Source organism: Mobula hypostoma, chromosome 23 (genome assembly GCF_963921235.1).
Source record: "Mobula hypostoma chromosome 23, sMobHyp1.1, whole genome shotgun sequence".
NCBI lineage: Eukaryota > Metazoa > Chordata > Chondrichthyes > Myliobatiformes > Myliobatidae > Mobula > Mobula hypostoma.
The window spans coordinates 50293793-50313097 of record NC_086119.1 but is presented as its reverse complement, the minus strand read 5'-3'; the positions used below and the strand labels follow the sequence as shown (position 1 = coordinate 50313097).

The following is a 19305-nucleotide window of genomic DNA, read 5'->3' as shown; positions in this document are numbered from 1 at the left end:
CAGATTTGTGTTCTCCTGACTTTGAACACCTAACAATCAAATGCCATCGATTCTATTTGCCTAGGGAATTCTCATCCATGATCCTCATCAGAGTTTACATACCATCACCAGCTGACTATAATCAAGCATTTGAGATACTGCATAATGCTGTCACCAAACAAGAAATAATCCATCCTGACACATTTCAAATCACAGTCAGGACTTCAACCAAGCTTGTTTGAAGAAATCACTTTCCAGTTACCATCAGCATATGACCTGTAGCACCTAATACACAAAACCACTGTTATACTAAGAGAAGAAATGCCTACCTTTCCATGCTTCTTATGAAATCTAATCACTAGGCTGTCCTTCTCCTACCTGTATACAGAGGCTGAAGGACAAGATTCCAGAGATTAGGACAGCAAAAAGGTGGTTATGGGAGGCCGAGGAATGGGTATGGATTAGCTTTAGGTTGGCAGACTGGGCAGTGTACAAGGGCTCACCTGTGGATCTGAATGAATACACTATGTTTGTCACAGACTTTATAAAAACAGTCATAGATGAGTGTGCCCCCACAGAAGCATTCAGAGTCTTCCTCAACCAGAAGCTCTGGATAAACTGTAGAATCTACAATCTGCTGAGGGCCAGAGCAGAGGCTTTCAAGTCTGGTGACCAAGAAAGTTGCAAGAGGTCCATGTATGATCTGTGGAAAGCTATCTCAGGGGGCAAAGTGGCAATTCCAGACTATACTTGAATCAATGAAAGTGCTCAATGGCTGTGGCAGGGCTTAAATGTAAAATCAAACAACATAAGTGACAACAGGGCTTCGCTTCCAGATGAGCTGAGTGCCTTTTATGCTTGTTTTGACCATCAAAACATGGAAGAACCATCATGAACTTCCACAGTCCTTGATCATGCTGTTATTTCAGCTTCTGAGGTCAATGTGCAAGCGTCCTTCAGGAGGGTGAACCCACGAAAAGCACCTGGCCCAGACAGAGTACCTGGCCAAGTACTAAAGACCTGTGGTGATCAACTGACTGGACTGTTCATTGAGATCTTTAACCTCTCACTTCAGCAGTCTGAGGTACCCAGGAAGAATGCGGCAAATTACCTCAATGACTATTGTCTACTTACGTCCACTGTGAATGAAGTGTTTGTAGAGGTTGGTGATGAAATGTATCAACTCCTGCCCGAGAAGCAACTTGGATCTGCTTTAATTTGCCTAATGGCACAACAGGTCCACCGCAGATCCTATAACATTGGCTTTTCACTCGACTCTGGAACATCTGGACAGCAAAGATGCTTACATCTGGATGCTCTTTATTGACCACAGCTCAGCATTCAATGCTATCATTCTCTCAAAACTAATCAATAAGTTTCAAGAGCTTGGCCTCAAAATGTCCTTGTGCAATTGGATACTCAATTCCTCACTTGCAGACCCTAGTCAGTTCAGATTGGCAACAACATCTCCTCCACAATCTCCATCAGCAGAGTTGATGAAGTGTATAGCCTCTGCTCTACCTGCTTTGCACTTAAGACTGTGGCTAAGCACAGCTGCAATGCCATATTTAAGTTTGCTAACAACATCACTGTTTCTGGCTAAATCAAAGGCTATAGTTCTGAATGATAGGGAGAACTGAAAAAAACATTTTTCTTACAGCATGTGTTGATTAGGTGGTGTGTCTGTGTGAAGACTGGTGGAGAACGGTTATGGCGCCTTCTCATTTGTCTGATGTCTTTTTCTCAGTCATATCTGATTGGATGAACAGAGAGTCGCTTTCTATTTAGCTGAACTTCTTCTGGTATTTTTGCCCATTTTGTTGGAAACTTGCTGTGTGCTGATAGGATTTGAAATAGGTTTTATGTAGAGTCATGTACCACTCTGCAACGACTGCAGGACAAATGATTCACTAAATATTGTTCATCTTGAATTCTAAGTATTATTGAAGAGGTTCTTCTGTGAATGAAAGGAACTGCTTGTTATTAAAGACAATGTGATACAAAATGGTGTCAGAAATCAATTTGGCTAAAATACTGCTATTGATGTAATACTACTATTGAACTCAGCAGGTCAGGCAGCAGATATGAAAATGAATAAACAGGGGGGACTCGTCCGGGTCATCAAGGGAATGGCGGCGTAAGGAAAAGGTCTCTCGACAAAAAAGAAGGTAAACTGCCCCAAAATCGAATTTAGACAAATACTTAATATTGCATAACTATATTAATAAAAGGGGCAAGGATGATGTCTAAGAACAAGAATAAAAAGTCCGCTTCGAAGGCTGATAAACATAAAGAGATGCAGCAAGGCGAAGGGCCTAGCTCTCCCACGGCAAGCCAGGACGGAGATAATGAGGGGGAATCGATGACTCTGTCTTTGACTCTCGGAGAGATTCGCGAGTTCCGACAAGATAACAGCAAACAGCTGGAAGATATTAAAGGAGAAATAGTAAAAACTAACTTGCGGATAGATGAAGCCGAAGCGAGGATTGTTGGAATTGAAGAGAAGCTACAAAATGCTGAGGAAGTGATAGCAGAAATGCTGAAGCTACAAGACCAACTCCAGTGGAAACTAATAGATCAAGAAGGCCGCTCAAGAAAGGAAAATGTGAGGATCTACGGAGTTCCCGAAGGAACCGAAGGTAAACCCGGATTGATGATTCCCTTCGTGGAGAAGCTGCTTAGAGAGAACCTTGATATACCGGCCGCAAAAGAACTACAGATAGAAACGGCTCACCGCGCGTTGGCACCACAGCCTCCAGCAGGCGCCCAGCCCAGATCGATTCTGATCAGATTTTTCAGTTACAGAACGAAGGAAGAGGTGCTTAAAAGAGCATGGCAAAAGAAAGGTTTCATGTGGAACAACTGTAAAATCAGTTTAGACCACGACTACGCACCGGGGATTCTTGCCAGATGGAAGGAATATACGGAAACACGGAGAGTCCTGAAGGAAAACAACATCAGATTCCAGACCCTGTATCCAGCTTGGCTGAGAGTCTTTTACGACGAAGGGACAAAAACTTACGCTACGGTGGAGGAGGCAACGTCGGACCTGGCGGACCGGGGACTACCTATTAGAGTTATCACCCAACCGGAGTCGCTACTGGAGAGGATTCGGCAGAAGTCGTGGCAGTTAGTGGGGCGAGGACGCTCCACTCGAAACAGAGTGTCAAACTACAAGGAAAAGCTGCAAATATTCAGACGCGAATGTACAGAGAATACAGATTAATTAAGAGAAATGACTGAAAAGAGTAAATCGGACTTAAAAGTAAAATGAAAACTGGTAACTGAAAATAATCTAGGCGGAATAACTTGAATGATAGCAATATGGTCGAGACATAAATAGGAGAAAATTCTCTATGATTATTCAAACTGCTGAGGGCCCTCTAACACAGGGTGAAGATAGAGGTTATCCCTCTGAACTGAGGCGGGTCGGTGCTCAGGCCTCACTGTGGGAAGTCGGGGAAAATTTTCAAATGTAATACGTTCAGAAATGTCTAGGGTGTGGTTATATGTCTTGGTTTACTGTTGAGAAGGGATTGCTTACTGTTTGGTTAGAAAAGGAGAGTGCTTTTTTTCTACTAGAGAAAAATGCAAACTGAATTGGTAAAAATAATTTCCTATAATGTTAATGGGGTTTTGAATCCAATTAAAAGAAATAAGATTATGTCTAAATTGAAAAAAGAGAGGGCACAAATAGCTTTCCTCCAGGAAACACATATGAGCCAATCTGAACATGGAAAATTAAAAAGAATGGGCTTTAAGCATGTATTTTATTCATCATATAAATTGAGTCACAAAAGAGGGGTAGCAACTTTAATATCAAGTACTCTTAATTATGAACATATTTCAGAGACTAGAGACAAAGAAGGACAGTTTGTAAAAATCACAGGAAGAATAGAAGGTACAGAAATAACATTGCTGAATGTTTATGCTCCTCCAGGTAGTGAATGGTCATTTTATAGACACATTTTTGACCTAATGGTCAGTTCTCGAGGGGTAGTAATTTGTGGAGGGGATTTTAATATTAGATTAAATCCTATATTAGATTCTTCAAGAATAGTTACTCAGAATAAACCTCTGACTCGGAAAGTGAATTCATTGATGGAGGAGTTGGGAATTATAGATGTCTGGAGGGAATTACACCCTACTAGTAAAGATTATACATATTACTCTTTCCCTCATTCAGCCTATTCAAGGATAGACTATTTCTTTATCTTTAATACAGATAGACTCAGGATAAAAAACTGTAATATTGCAACAATTGATCTGTCGGATCATAGCCCAGTCTCTATGTCTCTAATCCTGGAAAGGAAAATGAGGAAAACACTATGGAGGCTAAACTCACATATACTTAATAACCCAAAAGTAATGGAGAGATTAAGGGGAGAAATCAAAGAATATCTAGACCTTAATGACACGGGAGAAACATCACCAGTGATTTTATGGGATACATTGAAAGCTGTACTGAGAGGGAAAATTATTTCCATTACTACTCACATGAAAAAAATCAATGCACAAAAATTAGCAGACCTTCAAGGAAAATTAAAACAACTTCAAGTTGGAGATAGCAACAAAAGTAATTCAAATCGAAAACAGGAAATTAGGAAATTGCAAAGTGAAATTGATGATATTTATACGTTGGAAACTCAAAGAAATTTTCTTTACCTGAGACAAAAGAATTATGAAGTAGGAGGTAAATCAGCTAGATTATTAGCATATAAATTACGAAAACAACAAGCAGACAATACAATTCATAAAATAAAGAATCCAAAGACAAAGCTTGTGGAGAGTACAATAGGGAAAATTCAAGAGAGTTTTGAAACGTATTATTGAGAGCTGTACTCCCAACCCCGGGCCCCCAATGAGCCCTATATAGACTGTGTATTGAATTTTTTAGATCTACCTAAACTTACAGATTTACAAAGTGAAAGTTTATTAGAACCAGTAACTGTCAAAGAACTGAACGTGGCCATCTCTAGGTTAAAGGCTGGAAAGTCCCCGGGTTCTGATGGGTTTACCTCAGAGTGGTACAAGTCCCTGAAGACACAGTTAGCCCCATTACTACTTAACACCTTTAATTGGATCTTGCAGAGAGGAGAAACTCCACCTTCCTGGAGAGAAGCGATTATTTCAGTTATTCCTAAAGAGGGTAAAGATAAACTAGAATGTGGCAATTATCGGCCAATTAGTGTTCTTAATTTAGATTACAAACTATTTACATCTATATTAGCGCGCAGATTGGAAAAGCTTTTACCTGGCCTAATCCATTTAGACCAGACTGGATTTATTCAACAAAGACAAACACAGGACAACATAAGGAGAACTCTGCACATATTAGAACAGGTTAATAAGAACGAGACAGAGACAATGGTAGTAGGATTGGACGCTGAGAAAGCTTTTGATTCGGTTAGTTGGGCATTCCTATACAGAGTGTTAGGAAGATTCGGCTTTCAAGAAAGGTTTATTAAAGTAATTCAGACTCTGTATGACAGCCCAACAGCCCGAATTAAGATAAATGGGGACCTCTCTGACTCCTTCATTTTAGAGAGAGGCACTAGACAGGGATGCCCAATTTCTCCTCTCCTTTTTGCGCTATATATTGAACCACTTGCCCAACTAATAAGACAGAGCGAAATCGTAAAAGGTATCAAGGTGGCAGGGATTGAACAGAAAGTGGCGTTATTCGCAGACGATGTTTTGGTCTATCTGAGTGAACCAGAAAAATCATTTATAGGATTGTTTACACTGTTGGATGACTTTGGGAAAATATCAGGTTATAAAATAAATGTAAAGAAAACGCAGGTTATGTCCCTAAATTATACACCATCCAAAAAATTGCAGGATACATACAATCTTAAGTGGGAAGCTAAATCATTAAAATATTTAGGAATAACCCTGCCGAAGGATCTTTCAACACTGTCACAGGTAAATTATGGGCCATTAATCTCAGAGATAAAAGCAGATATGCATAGATGGAATCTTATCCCCTTTTTAAGTTTAAATTCAAGGATAAATACTATAAAAATGAATATTCTTCCTCGGTTATTATATCTTTTCCGTACTTTACCAGTGGAGGTGGATGATAATCAATTCAGGGAATGGGACAAATGGATTTCCCGCTTCATTTGGCAAGGAAAGAAACCTAGAATTCGATATAACACTTTACAGTTAGGGAAGGAAAGAGGAGGTATGGTTCTTCCTTGCCTGAGAAATTATTTTTATGCCTCACAGATAACCCCTCTGTTATATTGGTGTAATAGGGAATATAAGGCTAGATGGAAGGAAATAGAATTTGGATTAGTTGACAGTTTTCCTCTTCAGGCCTCAATAGCTGACAAAGGATTGATGGCCCAGTTGGAAAAATTTAATAATGCTTGGATAAATCTTACATTAAAAGTATGGCAGAAGGTGGTTAATTCATGTGGAATTAATAACATGCTAAAACTCTTTAGATGGTGTGCATATGATACCGAATTCCTTCCCAACAGAGGAGATAAAAGATTTGAGCTATGGATAAAGAAAGGTCTTACAACCTACCTCTCATTTATAGATAAAAGAGTATTACAAAGTTTCCAAATCCTGCAGGACAAACATGGTCTAGAACATAATGACTTTCTTAGGTACCTTCAAATACGAAACTATGTTAACCAGAGTTGTAGGTATACAGACCTATCAACAGTAGAATTAGAATTTTTCAAGATTCTGAATTCGGCTTGCAGTTCAATACCTAGTAAATCAGTTTCTCGCCTATATAATGCACTCTCCCATGCTAAAAATGTAAATACACTGTATATTAAAGAGAAGTGGGAGAAAGAAGCGGGGTTGGTACTTTCAGAGGAGGCTTGGGGGAAAATCTGCAGCTTTCAATGGTCCTCGACTAATTCTTTGACTTGTTGGAAAAACATTATAAGATACTTCAAGACCCCATATCAGGAAAAATATAAAGATACAAATGTGATGTGTTGGAGAAGGTGCGGCTCTAAGGAGGCAAATCATTTTCATATTTTCTGGGATTGCCCTAAATTAAGTCTATTTTGGGAAGGTATTCATAGAACATTAGTTAAGGTACTTAGGTCTCAGATACCTCTGAACTTTGAGACGCTCTATTTGGGGCATGTATTGTTCCTTGAACAGAAGGAAGATATAAAGTTGCTGCAGGCCCTCTTAGCGGCAAGTAAGAAATCAATCACTAGAAAATGGCTAAATCCAATACCACCTACATTAGAAGATTGGTACGAAATTATCTTGGAAATATTTAAAATGGAAAAGTTGACCTACTCCCTGAGAACTCAGAAAGAAACATTTTATCAAATCTGGAATAAATGGATTGAATATATAACCCCAATGCGAGCAGACTTTAGATGACTCTCCTAATGATTTAATTGCTCTTCTCATCAACACAGTAATATTGCTAACGTAAGCACCCCTAGTCTAAATGTTTGTTTTTTTTTTTGGAAAATAGAGAATTAACACAAGTAAAGGGAAAGATTTGGGAAAGGGATAAAAAAAAAGAAAAAATTAAGTAAATAAGTACATAGGGATTGGATAATTATGTCTGCGGGCAGGAACAAGCACGAACAAATTGGGATATAAACACCTACAATGGTTGGTATATAGGCTTGTATGCAACATTTTGGACCAGTGGAAATGGTCCAGAAGGGTTGTATGGAAACTATTATTACCATTTTTCTTAACAACTAATTTCATTACTTAGCCTAATAGGTTAGATTTACCACAGTACATAATTATCTATTTAAATGTTTATTTTGCTTTTATATCATCTCAATGTGTACTTAAGAATGTATAAATAATTGTAGTTTTATACATATAAAAAAATGGAAAAGGTTATATGTGTGAAAAAAGTACATGATAATTGTGAACTCCTTATCCAAATAAAAATAAAATTTAAAAAAAAAGAAAATGAATAAATAGTCAGTGTTTCATGCTGGGCCCCTTCCTCAGGACAGGAAAAGAAGGGGGAAGATGCCAAAATAAAAAAGTTGGGGTGTGAGAAAAGAGGATAGTTAGAAGGTGAAAGGTGAAGCCAGGTGGGTGGGAAAGGTCAAAGGCTGGAGAAGAGGGAATCTGATAGGAGAGAAGAGTGAACCATAGGAGAAGGGGACCCAAGGGAAGTGATAGGCAGATGAGGTAAGAAGTCAGAGTGAGGAATAGAAGATGAGGGCAGGGGAGGAGATTTTTTTTTAACCAGAAAGCAAAATTGATATTCATGCCACCAGGTTGGAGGGCACCTAGACTGAATATGTGTCCCTCCTCTACCCTGAGGTTGGCCTCATCTTGACACAAGAGGAGGCCATGGACCGACATGTCAGAATGGGAATGGGAATTAAAATGTTGGCCACTGAGAAGTTCCACTTTAGGTGGATGGAGTGGAGATGCTCGATGAAGCAGCTCCCCAATTTATAACAGGTCTCACCAACGTAGTGGAGGCTTCATTGGGAGCACTGGACACAATAAATGACCCCAGCAGATTCGCAGGTGAAGTGTTGTCTTACCTGGAAGGACTGTTTGGGGCCTTGATTGGAGGTGAGGGAGAAAGTGAATGGGGAGGTGTAGCACTTAGGCCCTTTACAGGGATAAGCACTGGGAGGGAGATTAGTGGGGAGGGACGAATGGACAAGGAACAAAGGTAAGCTAAATGCCAGAAAGTAGCTCTAGAGTACATAAAAATCTTACCTCATGATGTTGATTTCCTATTTATAACTACCGTTAATTCCACAAATCTATGCAAAAATGATTTTTTTATGATTTTTTAATCTGGAGAACACTCTTTTCTGGCATTGTAGAGACATACTTTAAGGCAGTGCACTATTCAGCTCACAATGATTAATCTTCAAGGAAGTTTACTGACACACTCTCCATTTTAGAACAACTAATATATAATTTTCTGCTGTTATACTTTTTCAAAACATAAGCATCCAGGAACAAAAATAGTAATTTATATTAAGGTTCTCCTTCAAATTGATTAACGTGATTTGATAGTGCATTTCTAAATATTAAATATTAGATATAAGACCAGAATTAGAATCAGGTTTGATATCACTGACATGTTGCAAAATATGTTGTTTTGTGGCAGTAGTACAGTGCAATACATAATAAAAATAAACTATAAATTACAATAAAATGTGTGTATATACAATTAAATAAGTAATGCAAAAAGAGAGCAAAAATATAGTGAGGTGGTTTACAAGTTCATTTTCCATTCAGAAATCTGATGGTGGAGGGGAAGAAGCTGTTTCTAAAATGTTGAGTGTATGTCTTCAAGCTCCTGTACCACCATCTTGACCATAGCAATGAGAAGAGGGCACATCCTGAGTACGAGGGTCCTTAATAATGGATGCTGCCTCTTTGAGTCATCACCTTTCGAAGGTGTCCTCAATGCTGGTGTCCTCAGTGAAACAGAACACAATGCAAGTAAAACAAGCTCTAATCTTTAAGAAAACTAAAGCACATTTGTCATTGCATTTAGAGTCATAGAGCAATACAGCATGGATAATGGCCTTATCGGCCCAACCAGCCCATGCTGACGCTGACAACAGTGCTCAGGCAGCTAATCACAATTTCCTGTGTTCAATCCATATTCCTCTAAGCTCTGCCCCTTCATCTACCTATCCAAGTGTTGCTTAATGATACTATTGTACCTGCCTTGACTTCTTCCTGTGGTGGTTCATTACCATGGAAAAAGTTGACCCTCAGGTACCTTTAAAATTTTTCCCCTCGCATCCTAAGCCTATGCTCCTTCAACTATCAACTTCCGCTTTAAATATACGCACTGACTTGGCCTCCTCAGCCTTCTGTGGCAATGAATTCCACAAACTCACCATCCTCTGACTGGAGAAATTCCGCCATCTCTGTTCTGAAGGAACATCCTTCTATTCTAACGTTGTGCCCCGTGGCCCTGAACTCTCTTGCACTATTGACATCTTAAGAAGCAAATAAAAATCTCACCTTTTGTTTAATTGTCTGATGCAACATAAAGTTAACAGTCTTTCCTCATTGCATTGCAAATTCATTTTCAATACGGATTTTTATAATCTATTATTACAGATGTACGGACCAAATATCAATATGATGAAAGTCATGTGATAACAGCCAAGAGAGCAAAAAGGGTAATGTTTTATATTTCTATTTGATGAATAAGGAAATAAATTTATATAAAGCCTATCCTCAAGAATTCTCAATGTTTTAAAAACAGTAGATAGAGTGTAATAAATTTTATATTAACAACCATTTGACCCAAAGCAAGATCCTGCCTATTTTTTTAGATTAGATTAGATTATGAGGACACTCAGTCCTCGTTTGTTGTCATTTAGAAATGCATGCATTAAAAAATGATACAATGTTCCTCCAGAATGATATTACAAGAAACACAGGACAAACCAAGACTAAAACTGACAAAACCACATAATTATAACATGTAGTTTCAACAGTGCAACAATACCATAATTTGATAAAAAGCAGACCATGGGCACAGTTTAAAAAAAAGTCTCAAAGTCCTGATAGCCTCATCATCTCACGCAGACGGTAGAAGGGAGAAACTCTCCCTGCCATGAACCTCCAATTGCCACAAACTTGCCGATGCAGCACCATTGGAAGCACCCGACCGCAACGGACTCTGAGTCCGTCTGAAAACTTCGAGCTTCCGACCAGCCCTCCGACACAGCCTCTCCGAGCACCATCCTCTGCCGAGCGCTTCGACCCTGCCCCGGCCACCGAGCAACAAGCAAAGCCGAGGACTCGGGGCCTTCCCCTCCAGAGATTCTGGATCACACAGTAGCAGCAGCAGCAAAGCAGGCATTTCAGAAGTTTCACCAGGAGTTCCTCCGAGCTCTCACGTCCGTCTCCATCAAATCAGAATTGTGCACGGCACCCTACTTGACAAATAACAGACATCACCACCCGAGTGGCCATTGCGAGCTGCGTCACGCCACTATCTTCTCCTCCCTTTAGATAGTTGATTGCATTGATGAGAGACGGGAGGAGAAGATAGCAGCTCTCCAGTGAAAATGATATCGTATCTGTTAAATAGGGGCTGTGGACAATTCTGATTTGATGGAGACAGACGTGAAAGCACAGAGGAACATCGAGAGAAATTTCTGAAACGCCGGTTCACTGCTGCTATTACTGTGCGATTGAGAATCTTCCGGAGGGAAGGCCTCAAAATCCCCGGCTTTGCCTGCTGCTGGCGACCGAGACTGAGGTCGAATCGTCCGGATAGAGACGGTGCTCCGTACTCAATATCGGAGGGCTGATCGGAGGCTCGAAGTTTTCGGACGACTCAGAGTCAGACTGTGGTCAGGCACGGCAGGTAGAGTTTTCTTCCTTCTCCTGTCTGTGTGAGACGTGGGACTTTCGAGAAACTTTGAACTCTTTTACTGTGCCATGGACTGTTCTTCATTAAGTTATGGTATTGTTGCACTGTTGTAACTATATGCTATAATTATGTGGTTTTGTTAGTTTTTTTCAATCTTGGTCTGTTCTGTGTTTGTGATATCACACTGGAGGAATATTGTATCATTTCTTAATGCATGCATTACTAAATGACAATAAAAGAAGACTGCGTGTCCTCATAATCTAATAATCTAATCTAAACAGAGACTGAAATTATGGTGTTTTCTGTGACAGAACTCTCTGTACTTAAACTGGTGCACAGAGGACTCCTTTATCCACTTGAGTAGGCAGAGCAGCACCTAGCTTAACATCTCATCCAGCATATTCTCAGTCATTTTTGAAGTGGTAATCACGATAATGTTTTTACTGCCTGTAGTGGGTCTTTAACGGTTAATTTTTGATTTTCTTGACCCCAATTGAACCTTGCTAAATTTAATAAAATTTGACATATTGTCATCAAGGTTCATAATGTATCATAGGACAAAGAAATTTACAGCACATTACAGGTCCTTTGGCCCACAGTATTGTGCCAACCATGTAACCTACTCTAGAAACTCAGAATCAGAATCAGGTTTATTATCACCAGCATGTGATATGAAATTTGTTAACTTAGCAGCAGCAGTTCAATGCAATACATCACCTAGCAGAGAGAAAAATAATAATAATAAATAAAATAAAATAAAACATAATAATAAATAAACAAGTAAATCAGTTACATATATTGAATAGATAAAAAATGTGCAAAAACAGAAATACTGTGCATTAGAAAAAAAGTGAGGTAGTGTCCAAAGCTTCAATGTCCATTTAGGAATCAGACGACAAGAGGGGAAGAAGCTGTTCCTGAATCGCTGAGTGTGTGCCTTCAGGCTTCTGTACCTCCTACCTGAGGGTAACAGTGAGAAAAGGGCATGCCCTGGATGCTGGAGGTCCTTAATAATGGACGCTGCCTTTCTGAGACACAGCTCCCTAAAGATGTCCTGGGTACTTTGTAGGCTAGTGCCCAAGATGGAGCTGACTAGATTTACAACCTTCTGCAGTTTCTTTCAGTCCTATGCAGTAGTCCCACCATACCAGACATGATGCAGCCTGTCGGGATGCTCTCCACGGTACAACTATAGAAGTTTTTGAGTGCATTTGTCGACATTCCAAACCTCTTCAAATTCCTAATAAAGTATAGCTGCTGTCTTGCCTTCTTTATAACTACACTGATATGTTGGGATCAAGTTAGATCCTCAGAGATCTTGACATCAGGATCTTGAAGCTGCTCACTCTCTCCACTTCTGATCCCTCTATGAGGATTGGTATGTGTTCCTTCATCTTACCCTTCCTGAAGTCCACAATCAGCTCTTTTGTCTTATTGACGTTGAGTACCAGGTTGTTGCTGCGGCACCATTCCACTAGTTGGCATATCTCAATCCTGTACGCCCTCTCATCACCACCTGAGATTCTACCAACAATGGTTGTATTGTCAGCAAATTTATAGATGGTATTTGAGCTATGCCTGACCACACAGTCATGTGTATATAGAGAGTAGAGCAGTGGGCTAAGCACACACCCCTGAGGTGCGCCAATGTTGATCGTCAGTGAGGAGGATATGTAATCGCCTATCCGCACAGACTGTGGTCTTCCGGTTAGGAAGTTGAGGATCCAATTGCAGAAGGAGGTACAGAGGCCTCCCTTTGTCTAGACGGCCTAGAATTTCCCTAGCGCTTAGCCCTCTATTTTTCTAAGCTCCATGTACCTATCTAAGAGGCTCTTAAAGGACCTTATTGTATCCACTTCCACCACCGCCACTGGCAGTACATTCCACGCACCCACCACTCTCTGTGTGAAAAACTTACCCTGACGTCCCCTCGGTAACTATTTCCAAGCACCTTAAATCTATTCCCCCTCATGTCAGCAATTTCAGTCCTGGGAAAAAGCCTCTGGCTATCCACATGATCAATGCCCCTCATCATCTTATACACCTTGATCAGGTCACTTCATCCTCCATTGCTTCAAGGAGAAAAGGCCAAGTACACTCAACCTATTCTCATAAGGTATGCCCTCGAATCCAGGCAACATTCTTGTAAATCTTGGATCATGTAGTAAGTTAAAGCTCCACAGTTCAGCAAAATCATAATGACAATATTGTATCAATGCACAGATGTCCTGTGACTTACTCCTTCGAAGAAGTGAGGAAAAGAGGTTTGCCATTTAGTTCTCAGAGACATTTCTTTACTCATAACAATATTAATCATTGGAAATCTCTGCCCCGATGGATATTTGGTCAATTATTTCCTTCACTATTTGTAATTAATAGATTCCTTTTGGTTATTAAAAGTTTAGCACATCATAGGGATAGGTTGGAAGAGTGGTGTAGATGTACGGTTGGGCCATGATCTTATCGAACTGTAGAGCTCAGGGGCACATATTGCCTCCTCTTGATCCTGTTTCTTTCAGCCAAGTGTTCCAATAAAAGTGCTATAAATGAATTAACTCAAATCATTCTGGTCAGTGAATTGAAAAAACAATATCATTCTCAATAACAAAACCGAACCTCAAGTCTTTAAATCCTTCCTATCTGAGCAAGATCCATGTTTACCGATACTTAAATTTTCGGTGTAGGATTGATCCAATAATCTTTTTAATCGGATGGTCTCTTTCAATATGGTTTCGACTTTAAATGTCCTGAGTGTTTCACGGCAAATCTTAGTAATTACGCATTTAAAGGTAACTATTGCTCTAAACACTTGTATATGATAAGGTATTTGACCGCTAGTCCACGTTACTAAAGGCTCTTGCTACCCTCCCTCCTTCTGGACCCCCCCCCCTAAATCCTCACGGTTATGTTTAGGTACTGTACTGTAATTAGAGCTAACTTGGTTTATGACTTTATGATACAAAATTCAAGTTTACTGATCCAATCATGCTGAAATCTGTGTCTTTTCCGATGATTCCACCCAGCATGGTTAGTCTGGTCTTAGGACAAAAACTTGGGCCTCTATCTCTTTTTAGTTTACCACTATTGGGTTGTGTTGGGCAGCTCTCGGCCTCCTCATCAGCTATTGAAGTCTACAGGAGAGTAAACCCTTCCGTTTACAATTCTACTTGCCCCTTGTACTTTGACTCCGATTCCTAGGTGGACACTGAACCCTTGAGCACTACCTCACTTTTCTCACTTTTAGAATGTATATTATTTCTGTTCTAGTGTTCGATTTTTAATCTATTCAATATACGTATACTGTAATTGATTACTTATTATTTTTTTCTCTCTGCTATATTATGTATTGCATTGAACTGCTGTTGCCAAGTTCACAAATTTCAGGACACATGCCGGTGATAATAAACCTGATTCCGACTCCCATTCCATCTCTCTCCTGTTTTCCAGCTGAGTTACTGGAATTTCCAGAAGGGGGAGGGGGTAGTGGCGGAGCTCACGGAGCCGCTGAGGACCCCTCGCATTTGGATGAGCTTGTGCACGAAGCGAATCACTCCATAATGTTACCAGAGACATCACGGTGTTGGTGTGTGGTCAGTTAATCAATTAGACTGAATATTCAATCTGCAGTTTGGGTATTTAACATCTGGTTTTTAAACACTTATCTGTAACTTTGGAACTTGAACGCTTGCATCTAGGTTTGCTGATGTTCCTCTGGGGGTTAATTCTGCTATTAAACATAACACGGGAGGGCACAGTTTTGAGGTGTTTGGAAGCAGGTACAGAAGAGATGTCAGGGGTAAGTTTTTTTTTACGCAGAGAGTGGTGAGTTCATAGAATGGGATGCCGGTGATGGTGGTGGAGGCGGATACAATAGGGTCTTTTAAGAGACTCTTGGATAGGTACATGGAGCTAAGAATATATATGTTATAAGAATATATGGGTAACCCTAGGCAATTTCTAAGGCTCGGCACAGAATTGTGAGCCAATGGGCCTGTATTGTGCTGTAGGTTTTCTATGTTCCAAAACAGAGCTATGCTCAGAATTTTTGAACAAATCCACTTCAGAAGTTTGCATTCTCATTTAGGAAGTCCAATGTTTGAAAATTGTATCATCTCATTGCAACAAAAATAGCTGAGTATTTATTTGTAAAAAACATTATCTTGCTGGCAAGACACTGAATCATTCTTGCATATTAGTATAAAATGAAATATATTAAACATTACCAATCAGCACTAAGAAACAAAAAGCGATGATTTGACAGAACTGTATCCTATATAATTCCTGTCCTCTGGTCTGAAGTAGCCTGCTGTTTATTACTTGAAATATGCCTGTTAGTATGCAAAGTTGGCCATTACCAATACATTCAGTCTATAGAATTGATAAAGAATGTTGATTAAATTCTTTACTTTTCCAATTTTGTTCTTTATTTGTTATTTTGCAGGACATGGAAGGAAATTATTTGATGCCAGAGGATGTGGAACTTGAGTGTGTAAGGTATTGTGTAGTTTATGATGGGCACACAAACTCATCGAATACAGAAGGTAAATATACAATCAGAAATTATTACTATAAAAATAAAATGGAGATGTACTAATAGTAGTGAGATAAATATTCATTGTGAACATTGGTGAAAAATAGAGTTATAATCTGAATAACTGTAGCCTCTCCACTATAGACTAAATAGCTTCAGTGTAATTAACATCATGGCTGTTTGTCACATTGAGTCCAAATTCAGTTCCATTCCTCCACCGAATGCTCACAGTTTGTGTGTGGATACACGTGTATGTGTGCTCGTGTATTCAAGATTGTTTAATGTCATTTCCTTTACACAAATGTAAAGATGGCAAGATATCACTGGCAAGACACGGAGATATTTTGCAGGAAGCAAACAAAACTGCCAACTATTCTATTAATTGACCCAGCTGGTGGCGTAGTGGCATCAATGTAGTGGCTTCAGGACAAAAGGTCCTGAGTTCAAATCCAGCCAGCTCCCCTGCACACTTTCCATCTGTGCTGGGTTACGAGCTGGTGATCTCTTTGGAAACTCATCCGGCAGAAGGCAATGGCAAACCACTGCTGTAACTTGCCTCGTACGCGGTTCCCCCCTATGTCAGAGAGGTGTGGAGGGAAATCGTCTGCTAACCGGAGAAACTCTGGATGCAACGTACCTTTCCTTTCCTATTCTATTAATTACACTTTTTCTGGACTATGATCATTGCAATCCACAGCCTGTAATTTCTCTTTGGGTGATGTGATTTTGAACTGCCTGTACCACCTGGCAGCTTTACAGTATCCTGTAGGATTCAGTGACCCGGACTCTTGAGAATGCAGGCATAACCATGGCAGTCATTGCTGGAGTGGACTTGTGGCCGGATTGAAGCTTTGCGCGGATTGAAGCGGTGGTGCTCGGCCCACTCTGAAAACAAACCGATGTTTAGCTACTTTAAGTACTGAGCCAGATTAAATAGGTCAAAGTGTTGAGACTGAGGGTGAAGGATAAGTCATGGTTCAGCTCACTACCCCAAGAGGTTTTACTCGTCTCAGCACTGAACTAGCTCCCTGGCTCTGGCCTGCGGCCATCAGGCTCCTGGTTAGGCTGTAGCACTGAACTAGCTCCCTGGCTCTGGCCTGCGGCCATCAGGCTCCTGGTCAGGCTGTAGCACTGAACTGGCTCCCTGGCTCTGGCCTGCGGCCATCAGGCTCCTGGTCAGGCTGTAGCACTGAACTGGCTCCATGGCTGTGGACTCACTTTGGTGACTCTGCAGTTCATGTTCTGTATTATCTGTTTACCTTTTGTTAATGTTTACACAGTTCTTTTTTTGCATATGGGGTGTTTGACGGTCTTTGTTGTGTGGGCTTTTTTAGTGGTTTCTATTGTGTTTCTTTGTTTTGAGGTTTCTGCAAGAAAATGAAACTCTGTTGTATATGGTATGCATACTTTGATAATAAATGTACTTTGAACTTGAACTTTAAAATAAAAGAGAACAAAATAATTGTTACGCCGGATCCAATGCAGCACAAAAACACAAAAGATAAAGAACACAATAGTAATAATAATAATAATAATAATAATAATAAATACAATAAATGTAAAAACATAAGACAGCTTATATAGATAGATTGATTATATGTCCATAAAGTGATATGCATGTAAGTGACATGCATACTTCCACTAATGAAAACAGTTTCTCCATATTTACCCTCTATTTATCCCTTATGATCTTCTACACGTCTATTAAAACTCCTCTCAACCTACTTCAAGGAGGGCAATCTTAGCTTCTCCAGTCTATTCTTGAAACTAAAATTCTTCATCACTGGTACTACTTTAGGATTTCCATAACCTTCCAATAGTGTGGTGAGCATAAATGTATATTCTAGCAGTGCTCTAAAGTGTTTCATTCAACCAAAAATCCCTTCTGTTGTATTCTATGTTTATATACTACATCTATGAGGCCATAGATGCTGCATACGATACTGATTGTTCTTTCAACAACTCCTGCCCCTTTTATGTATGTATACATCCATGCGACTGTTTCTGAACACACTTTGAGGGGTACTATTTCATCTCTTTCATGTGTTTGTGAAACAGACATCATCTGTCAGATATTCTGAGGTTAAAATTGGCAAGGATAACCAATAGATGTGGTGTACTTTTACTTTCAGAAGTTCTTCAATAAGATGCCTGACAAAATTAAAGCACACAGTACTAGGCCAATATACTGATGTTGACTGATGATGATAAATGCAAAAGGTGCAAATGCTTAGTAGGTCAGTGGAAGGAGGAATTATTGCCTCAAGTTAGACTGAGGGTAGTTAACAGGCAGAAAACAAAGAAGAGGGATAAATAGTTGATACTTTGGCTGGAGTTGCAATGACCATCGATAATTTGATGAAGGATTTGTGCAGTATCGTCAAAATCCCTCTCTTTTGAAGAAAGTTACAAAATATTCATCAAGAACCTCACACATTTCTGCATCTTTTTGGTCCCTAATGGTAGCTGTTTTATCCATAGTTAGTCATAAATGTAGTGCTGTTTGTGAGCTTATAAAACATCACTAGATTGGTTTTACTTTATTTGCCAGCCACTTTCTGAATCTACTAACTTTTCTTGCAATTTCACTCCCACACATTTGATACCCTTGTGGTTAATCAAGCTTTTAGTTTCTGATATAAGCTTCCCTGTTTTATCTGATCCTCTTGTCTATGAACCTTTTCATTCAAGGAAAACTAGGTTTGGTAATCCTATTCTTTATCTTTACTGGGAAAGTGTTTAACATGAACCCCTTGAAAATCCTGACGAAGGGTCTCGGCCTGAAACGTCGACTGCGCCTCTTCCTATAGATGCTGCTTGGCCTGCTGCGTTCACCAGCAACTTTGATGTATGTTGCTTGAATTTCCAGCATCTGCAGAATTCCTGTTGTTTATCTACAAGCAGCTGTTTTCAGTTTATTTTCCAAAATCACTCAATCCAGTAAAGTTGTCCTTGCCTTAATTTAGAACTTTACTACTCTTTTATCTTTATTCCTTTTTCCATATCCTCCCTAAAGTATGATCACTATCACAAAAATTCTCTTTCACTGATACTTCTTCCACTTGGCTTGCTTCACAAGACAAGAAAAATCCACACATCAATCAGCCCATCAACCCAGTCATTCAATATAATCATAGCTGATCTGCTCCAGACCTTAATCCTCCAATCGTTCAAAAATGTATCTAACTTTTCTTCAAAAATAAAAACTGATCTAACCTCCACAATCTTCCAAGGTAGATAATTCCAGAGATTCACCACACCCTGTGTGTGGGGGAGGGGTGGAATCCTGCGCATGTCAGTTTTAAATGGCTGACCTCTGATCTTACAAATATGTCCTCTTGTTTAAGACTCTCCAACTAGTGGTAATATCTCACATCTACCATGAAATATTTCTTCAGTAGCTTACCATTTTCAATAAGATCACCCCGCATTCTTCTAAATACCAAAGAAACCCTTATTCCCT

At 39.7% G+C, this 19305-nt stretch overlaps 1 protein-coding gene across 3 annotated transcripts in view; it reads left to right on the top strand.

Annotated features, from left to right (window-relative positions):
* styxl1 (serine/threonine/tyrosine interacting-like 1) overlaps positions 1–19305 on the top strand; it is a 52503-nt gene that overhangs the window by 6841 nt on the left and 26357 nt on the right. The window contains exons 1-3 of one of the 3 annotated variants that reach the window (XM_063031157.1): positions 2103–2147; positions 10045–10106; positions 15753–15852. In XM_063031157.1, the coding sequence (XP_062887227.1) occupies positions 15756–15852 (97 nt within the window). In that variant the 5' untranslated portion in view covers positions 2103–2147; positions 10045–10106; positions 15753–15755. Of the gene's footprint in view, positions 1–2102; positions 2148–10044; positions 10107–15752; positions 15853–19305 lie in introns of those variants that run through there. The other 2 variants (XM_063031156.1, XM_063031158.1) reach the window with 2 other exon arrangements.